At 55.5% G+C, this 9,052-nt stretch overlaps 1 protein-coding gene across 2 annotated transcripts in view; it reads left to right on the top strand.

Moving 5' to 3' along the window:
- The first annotated feature begins 3,796 nt into the window (after positions 1 to 3,796).
- The window catches only part of LOC143659107 (cell adhesion molecule CEACAM1-like), a 36,129-nt gene continuing 30,873 nt past the window's right edge, over positions 3,797 to 9,052 (top strand). For both annotated transcript variants that reach the window (XM_077131738.1, XM_077131737.1), the window contains exons 1-4: positions 3,797 to 4,008; positions 4,698 to 5,057; positions 7,956 to 8,234; positions 8,622 to 8,876. In XM_077131738.1, the coding sequence (XP_076987853.1) occupies positions 3,945 to 4,008; positions 4,698 to 5,057; positions 7,956 to 8,234; positions 8,622 to 8,876 (958 nt within the window). In that variant the 5' untranslated portion in view covers positions 3,797 to 3,944. The remainder of the gene's footprint in view (positions 4,009 to 4,697; positions 5,058 to 7,955; positions 8,235 to 8,621; positions 8,877 to 9,052) is intronic.

The raw sequence follows: 9,052 nt of genomic DNA, 5'->3' as shown, positions 1-9,052 counted from the left end.
AAGTGTTTGCCAGAAGGTGGACGAGGGGGTTGATGGGAAGTGAGTACTTAAATGGGTACAGGGTGCTTTTCTACAGCGATGAAAAAATTCAGAAACTAGAGAGGTGGTGGTTTCACGGCATCAGGAACACACTGAAAGCCAAGTCTCTGCATTTAGAATGGTTAAGTGGATGTTATGTGAATTCCATCTCAAGACAAATACTAGAATGAGATCCCCCGAGGACAGAGCATGCAGAACCCCCAAGGAGGAGGTGAGGGGCTGGGGAGGCCTCAGCCTCAGTACCACCTCCAGGATACTCACCTTCCTGTGCGTATTGTTCAGTCTGGTGGCGGGGGCTAGGACAGGGGCTGAGGACACTCTGTGTGAGGACACAGGACCTGCCAAAGGTCACACACCAAATTCTAACCAGTCTGAGCTTTCCAATAAGGACTTTACTAGGCTCCGGGAAAACTCAAGGAAACCAGCTACAGGGAGACACTTAGAGCAGGAGGAGTGATGGACGAGGGGGAGCTGGGTCCCTGCAGTTCACAGGTGCCTCCCCCGACTCCAGGAGCAGGACTCCCCGGTGAACCGGGCTCCCCTGAAAGGCAACTCCCTTCGGTGGCCGCCATCCTGGCGACAAATCAAGGAGAAGGGGGTGCAAGACGGGAAACCAAGAAATGGGGGAGAGGAATTCAGCCTGGCTTGTGATGCCAACTCAACAATCAAAGGACACTGATACGGACAGAGAGTGCCAACCACAGCCCTGATCCGCTGGGGACTGAGCACCTGAGAGCTCAGCCATGGCACAGGGCGTGGATGAGCCCCGGGAACTGGTGACCAGAAGGGAAAGGAGCTCCCGCCTTACCTGGAGCAGGGACATGGAGAGGTGTGAGGTGCTGTCTGGACCCCTGTTCTGGCCCCAGGCCCTGGGATGGGAGTGAATTGGCTTTTCCCTTGCCCTGCTCCCCTGACACAGACTGGCCCCTCCTGACCTGCCTGGTTACCCTGCTCCTCCCTCTTCTACTCACAGACCCACCCGGCCCAGCGCTGGGGCCAGACCTCACAGTCGCCCAAGGAGGAACACAGTATAAAGGACTAGGGATGAAACGCAGTGACCTAAGTTCCTAGAAATCTGAGTAGGGGTCATCTCATTCGGAGGTGAGAGCCCTCGAAGCATCAGAGACTGGCTCTCTCAGACGACGGGGCTCACATCGTATATGGCTCCTGACCTGCGTTTGAGGATCGGCGTTGAGTAAAAACCCACGGGAGCGCACAGCAGGTGACTTTGTCCCCTGTGTCCATGGGAGGCGGGGGGCGGCCGAGCTCCCTGCAGCCCGGAGCCTCCCGGGAGGAGACCACCCTCCCTTGGTGTCGTCCACAGCCCTATAGGGCCCGACCCTCCCCAGGTCACCCCAGCCCACAGCCGTCCTTGCTCCGCAGGCTGCACCCACACCGGACCCCGTGGGCTCCTCCCCAGCCAGGCTTCTGTTCCCTCTGTGGTTCCCCCTGCTGCCTCCTGCCCTCCTCCCCACTTCCCTGACAACCGCCACTCATGCTGCGGCCTCAGCTAAAACGTCCCTCTGCCAGGGTGGCTCTATTTATGCTCCAGGTACCTAGGTACTTTCCCTTGAGTGAGAAACGGGAACTGATTCGTTCCCTGAAAATTGACACACATACCTCGCCCCCCCCAATAACCTTAACCTGTGGTCACTTCCCATCTCCCAGGAGGAACGGGGTCGGCACGCGTGACCTTCCTCTTCTCACAAAGAAGCCTGACCTGAGATGAAACTAGACCCCAGACCCAAGGCAGTCACTACAGAAGGACAGAGTCCACCACGATCCCAGAGCGACTCAGGGTGTGCCAGCCCAGACTAGGGGACCCTGTTCTGTAGGTACTGGGTGTCCCCTGAGACCATCTCTCCAGCCTCTGGAGTCCTGGGGAGGCAGGAACTTCACGTGCAGGCTGGGTACAGGGTCGCACAGATTTGCGGCTGTGCCCATCGCATGGGGGCTGAGGGACCCCACGGCGCCTCCCCTCCCCTTGCAGAAAGGGGAACCCCGGGCATCTCCTGAGTCCCTGGCCCTGACGGGGTACTAGAGTAGACAACAGAGGGGGATACAGATGACTCTGATGCAACGCTCCAGTGCTGTGATGGAGGGAAACCAGCCTCCAGGCCAATGGCTGCCCACAGACCTCCAGAGACGCCCCATGGGGCCCTTCTTTAAGCCTCCCGGACCAGCTCCATCCGAGGCAGCGCCTTCCCCGGGGCCGGTGGTCCTCCCGATGCTGGACCAAGGACCTCTGATGACATATGACCTCTCCCAGGCTCATCATGCACTTGGATGGAGTCGGGGCCGCTGGGCACCCACACTGAGCATGACCCTGGGCTGACCCTGCAGCCTGGAGGTTGGAGCCCATCAATGTTCGGGGGTCGGGAGGGGGTCACACCATTTGGGGCCTGTTCAGCATCCCTGGGGCCATGCAGGATGTCACTGCAGGTCTCCTTATGACCTCCTGGGGGCGCCAACAACACGCAGACAATATAAGGGATGATTCCTCTGAGGCATGAACGTGGCTTTGGGTGAGGAGGTGAGATGGAGCCTGGTGTCCTCCCTGTGCACCCACAGATGCTCTGGGAGGCTCCTAGGAGCCTGCTCTGTCCTGCCTGCTCCTGCCTGGGGCCGCTGAGAGCCCTGGGTGCCAGGGCCCAGGGCAGCCCCCTCCCTGCTGGGCCTCATCCATGGGGAAAAGCAGCCGGAGAGTCGCTGGGCAAAGGATAGAGAGGACAGGGACAGGCTCCGAGCCACGGCTGAGCCAATAAGGCACAGAGTGGGGAAGCACCGTCACCTTCCCTGAGGACATGGAGCCCGCAGCCCCCTGGCCTCTCCCCACTGCTGTCCCCTCCTCCAGGACAAGCAGAAACCTCCCCTAAGGTCCCCAGGACCTGCAAGTCCCACGGAGACACCCAGTTCCTAGCAGAGGCCAGGCTGTGACCCAGAGATGGAAGGGGGAACCCTCTGACCCTCATCCCTCAATCTACCCTTCTCCAACCTTCCCAGCTCATTTGAAGACACTGAAAGATTCCAGGTGCCAGCTGGGTTTCTGTGTCATGCAGGGAAATAATCCCCTAGGGCTCACAGAGTCAAGTCCACAAAGAGCAGAGGGTCAGAGGACGTGTGGGCGGGGGTGCTTGGACCTGGGTCCACAGGCCAGTTTGACCTCCTCCCTGTTGGAGCCTGTTAGATGCAGACGCTCAGGTGAGCCCCACACCTGGGGGCAGGATATGCATTTTGGGAGGATCTTCAGATCATCAGATGCACACAGGTGGGTGAGGAGCCCCCAGACCACTGTTCCTCAGCCTGTCTTGGCCCCCACGGTCCCTGTACAGCTGCTGAAGCTGCATTTCTGAGGTATCCCCTGGGCATTTTGCTCCTTGTGATAAATCCCACAGGAGAATGTAATGCGCAGCGGGGTGGGGACCCCGTGAGGACAGTTCCTGATAGAGCCCCGGGCTCCTGACGGGGGAAGGAGGGGCCTGCGCGGTGTGGGGGGGGGGCTGACTGGGCGCCCCGAGGTGGGCGGGAGAGGCGCAGGGTCCCGAGGGCCAGCGGGGGTGTGGGGGGGTGCGCGTCTGAGGGGAGAATCCTGGCTGAAGGCGGTAGAGTCTCTGGTAGTTCCTGGGGAAGGGAAAAGTGCGCAGAAATTGGAAAGAAGGGAAGACATGGAGGCAGGGCTGGAAGCGGAGGGGAGGGACGGTTGTCAGAGCAGAGACCTCGCCCCGGCCCACGTGACCGCGCAAAGCCATCCCGCCCCGGGGCGGAGGGCGGGGGTAGAAGGGGGACAGCTGGGGCCAGAGGAGGAAGGGCCCGGAGCCCGCAGGGCAGGAGCAGCCACGTCCGTGAATGTGTCTGGAGCTGGACGTCTTCTTCGCAGAGGGAGACAGAGTAGGGAGTAGAGCCCCATGGAGCCCCCCTCAGGCCTGCCCCGCAGAGGACACGCACCCTGGCCCAGGCTCCTGCTCACAGGTGAGAGGAGGCGCACTTTCCTGGCTGGGGGCGGTGGGGAGGGGGACAGGAGCACAGAAACTGGCTGGGTCTCCTGGGAGGACTAAGTCTGAGCAGGGGACTCTCAGCAACAGCAAAATTTCATGCATGCAATTGATAAGAAAACATCAATTGCTGTACTTTTTTCCAAATTAGTCATCACTGAGCCATACATTTTGAAGACTAATAGCAATAATAATGAATTGTGTCAGAGTGACACTCCAGAAGAAAATAACATTGTCCTTATTCAGGAATTAGGAAGTTATATCTATTGCCAAGTAAACACTGGGACGTGGAGGGCCCCGGGAACTTGGATTACCTCGTTCACTCACATTACAGTGTGTTTTAGGCTTTGGGGAGACAACAAGGGACATAACAACCCCCTGCCTTCATGGAGCTCACACTCTACCAGGGATGAAGAAAGACAAGCAATTTTATGGACAATGAGATGTCCGTTGGTGATGGCACCATGGAGGAGACTGGGCAGGGACGGGTCAGAGGAGGGAAGACAGAGGGTTGGAGGGGAGGTGGCCGAGAAAGTCCCTCCCAGGACAACCATGGGTTGTGACCAGGTGTTTGAGGGATGAAGAGACCTGCTCAGTCTCCAGGGACCATCTCTCCATCCCAGGACAGGTCCAGGGATTGACTGATTTTCTCTCTTCTCCCCCAAGTCTCACTTTTGATCGTCTGGAGCCAACCCCTCACAGCAGAACTCACTATTGAATCGGTGCCGGTCAGTGCTGCTGAAGGCGACGACGTGGTTCTGCTTGTCCACAATCAGTCAGAGAATCTTCAAGGCTATAGCTGGTTCAAAGGGGAAAATGTGGGCAACAACAATCAAATTGTAGCATATGTGATAGACAGTCAAGAAACAACCTTAGGGCCTGCCTATAGTGGTCGAGAGACAGTATACCCCAATGGATCCCTGCTGCTCCGAAATGTTGTCCAACAGAACTCAGGAGTCTACACCTTACAAGCCATAAAGAAAAATCTTAATTTTGACCTAGCCCATGGGCAGTTACGAGTGTACGGTAAGTGACGCTTTTGTGACCTCTCTGGGTGTAGTGAGGTGGTGTTAATTCTAATTTTTCAGACACAGGTGCTTTGCTGGGGCCACACCCACTCTGAATTCCATTCCCTGCTTTGGGATTTGAGTATTCAGTGCAAGATACACACACGAGAGATAAACTTCGTGTGATAAGAATTCCCTCCCTGAATCCAGACTCTGCAAACCTCGGCAGCGAGAAAAGGGTGCACCTGCTGGGAAGTCATTCAGCAGAGGGAGCTTGGTCTCAGCCACTTTCCATGAACCTGGACTTGAGAGACCCTGCAGAACTAGTAGCGCCCCAGCCTGAGGGGTTGCTGGAATCTCCACAGAGGAGCTCAGCCTTGGGAAATCCCCTGTGCAGGACTCCTGATTCCAGCTGACCCTGGGGAACCTGTGGCCAGGTTAGAATTTGGCCTATGGGCAGGGCTGACTGGGATCAATGATTTCCCAGCTGCCCCGGTCCCATGGCCACCTGGAGCTGGACACCAGGTGACATCAGGGTCCCTGCAGAGCTGAGTCCTTCTCACATGCAGTGGAAAGAGCACAGATGGGTAGTGTCCCCAGGCTGTTAGTGGGCTGCCCTGAGGAATTTAGGAGAGGCCAAGGAAGGTCCGTGTCCACAAGGGGAAGAACAGAGGAGAGAAGATGCTCCTGGCAACCAATTATCCAGAAGGGATCAGGCCAGAGAGCCCATTGTGGAGGCAAATTATAACAGTTACCATTTATTTGGGCAGCTCCTCCAAACCAAGCCGAGTCCAGGATGACCTGGGGTGCTCGGCCAGGTAGGGCGTTCAGGGTGGTGCTGGTCAAGTTTCTGGGGCCGCATGGGGTTCTTGGTCCTTGGGGTCTTTGAACTCACTTGCAACCCATGCTGATCATTGCCATGGCCGATTATGGCTCTCATGGTTCCTTGCCTGTCCTCATCTTCCTCCCTCTTAATTTCAGCTGGGCCTGCCCCTGCTCTGCACAGCTGCCTCCTCCAGTTATGCCTTCCCAGGTTCCCCTGTTGATGGCTGACCATCCCATTCTCTTCCCACTACCACCTGTGGCCAGGCCCACCATCCCTGGGGACCTTATCATGAGCCATTTGGCTCACGTCACCAGGAGAAGGAGCACCTACCATGTCCCCGTCCAGGGCCCTTTCTCTTGTGATGCCAGCAAGAGGAACAGGCTGTGTGACATGGACAGGTGACTCATCTATCTGCTTTCTACATTGATTCACCAGAGTCTCAGAGGGAGAGGGACGAGGACTGCCATTCCCAAAGCAGAGGCCCACCTGATCCATTTTCCTTGTGACTCACGTCCCTGACCCGGAGTGAGACTCACAGCCCTCCGTGGTGGTCCTGAGACCCTTCCCCAGTGAGGAACAGGGAGGACCAGGCATGATCTGATGTCTCCCTGCCCATTTCACACAGAACACCACTGTCATGAGGTAGGTCCTCTCAGAGGGGAGAAGCCTGAGCCACTGGCGTCTCAGGCAGATGCGGCTCAGATTGGACCAATTCATGTCATTCCTGAGGTCAGGAGAAGTAAAAGGAAGCATTCCTTAAGCCTCTGCAGGTCTTCTCCCCATTTCCTGACTCTCCATAGGAATTGGGACATGCACATGTTTGCTGAATTACTAACATGCCACATATCGTTCCAATTCATTTGGCATCTTTCTTCCTTTTATATAACAGAGATGCTCATAATTGCCCTCTGATTAATTCTGTCTCTCCCCAGGGGTCACTGCTCAATAGACTTTAACATCTTTCCTTTGGTCATAATAGGATCCTTGCTCGATGCAGAGCTTGGCCTAAGATCTCATAGTGGTCTCTAGAGAAATATTCCTTCCAGCAGTTGGCCGTAGATCTTTGGGGCATATCATATATGGAATAATAATAATACCACTCTTCAAGGGAGTCTGGGATATGGGCAGTTTGGGACCTCTCATTGTCTAAAATGTGTTACAAATTTGGGGAGAAATTTAATTTTCCCCAAATTTATAACGCAGATCTGAGCAACACAAATGGTCTTTGAGAGCCAGATCTCAGTAAGTTTATGCCCCACTCACTTTCCACCAGTCACTCCTTCTGCCTCCGAAAACATCCACATGATTTCAGGAAAGATAAACATGGTTCTGACTGGACTTCAACAGGGGGAGAGGGACTTTAAAGGCCAGGGCTGAGGATAGGAATCTGCTGTCAAAGCCAGCCAGTTCCTGCCTGTTCCTCTTGCTCTTTTCTGGATCGTTCTTTGGACTCTGCTCTGCCCTATGTGGGATCACAGCCTCTTGTCAGTCACCAGTGAACAACTCGGAAGAACTGCCCCCTTGCTGTTCCTCAGCTTGACCCTTGAACTGCACACTGAGCTTGATCCGGGTTTCCTGTGGGTTATTTCTGCTCCCAGCACCCAGTTTCCCACCCAGGCTGCCCAGTGTGCTTGAGCTTTAAGACAATGAGAGATCCCAAACTTCCAGCCACCCTTGAAGAGTGAGGCTTCCCAAACACCCACCAGGCAGGGCAGGTAGGTTGTAGCAGGGAGGGACCTCAGCAGGTACATGTTCAGGGAAGGAGGCAGATGTGGGTCAGATGGTCACTGCAGAGCCCAGGAGAGGTGCCTGGCAGCCCTGACTCTCACCCTGTATCTTTCCTGACCAAACACTGCTCCTTAATGAGCACTGGCAGAGTCTGTGCACTCTCCTGGACATAAAGCAGGTGGGCCTTACATTTTCTGAGCACCCAAGTTGTCAAGCATTTGTCTAGTCATACAGAGACCTGCCTGATCTTTTAGAAACTCAGTGCTGGCTGAGAGAACAGAGATGCCAACGCTGATTGAATGATGCCTTTGGAAGGATCCCGTGTACCAAAGGGTCCTAACCTTCTCTCTGTTGTCTGCACAGGGAAGTTACCCAAACCCTTCATCTCGAGCAACAACTCTGACCCCGTGGAGGACCAGGACTCTGTAGCATTGACATGTGAACCTGAGACTCAGAACACGTTCTACTGGTGGTTGATAAACAATCAGAGCCTCCCAGTCAGTGCCAGGCTGGAGCTGTCCCTGGACAACAGGACCCTCATGATACACAATGTCACCAGAAATGACCTGGGACCTTATGAGTGTGGGACTCAGAACCCTGTGAGTGCCCATCGTAGTGACCCACTCACCCTGAATGTTTTCTGTGAGTAACTTCTGTTCCTACGTGGCACAGACTGCTGCCCACGTCCCTGCTGCCATTGCACAGACCCTCACCTCAACCCCTGGACACCCAGGCTGCCATGACTCCTTCCCAGGCACATCTGGACAGGCCCAGCCTTGCAGTCAAGATGGGGGGGGAAGGGTCTGCTCTTGTCTTGAGACCCTTGGGGTCAACAGCCTATGGTGGGAGGACCAGGTCAACGCTATTGAGTCAGACTTAGTGAGCACAGGCGGGCTTATGACGTGTGGACTTTGTAAAAATTAGGGTGGTATGGGACATAGGTCAGAGGGATGCTGAGGCCCTCACACCAGCCAAGAGTTTCCCCGACATCTGATGACTCACAATGTGGATTTATTCTCTTTGCTGCAGATGGCCCGGACACCCCTACTATTGTCCCCCCTCACTCCCATTACCGTCCAGGAGCAAACCTCAACCTCTCCTGCCTCACGGCCTCTCACCCACCTGCTCAGTATTCTTGGTCTGTCATCGGGAGGCCCCAGCAGTCCACACCAGAGCTCTTGATCTACAATGTGTCTGTGAATGACAGTGGACCCTACACCTGCCTTGTCTATAACAATTTCACTCACCTCAATAGGACCGTGGTCAAGATTATCACAGTCTCTGGTAAGTGGCCCCCTGGACCAGCAGCACTGAGCTCTGGGAAGAGTCTGTCTGTTTCTCCAGAAGGATCCTGAAGAAGTTCTTTCCCAGTCTGGGTCCAACAGAGGAAATTCCAAATTTCCCCTGCCCTGGCTTCTTTCGTTTCTTAGGGCAGATCTTGTTTCCATCTGAAATGTGGG

This window comes from Tamandua tetradactyla, chromosome 16 (assembly GCF_023851605.1).
Source record: "Tamandua tetradactyla isolate mTamTet1 chromosome 16, mTamTet1.pri, whole genome shotgun sequence".
Lineage (NCBI taxonomy): Eukaryota > Metazoa > Chordata > Mammalia > Pilosa > Myrmecophagidae > Tamandua > Tamandua tetradactyla.
This window is presented reverse-complemented; position numbering and strand designations above follow the sequence as displayed.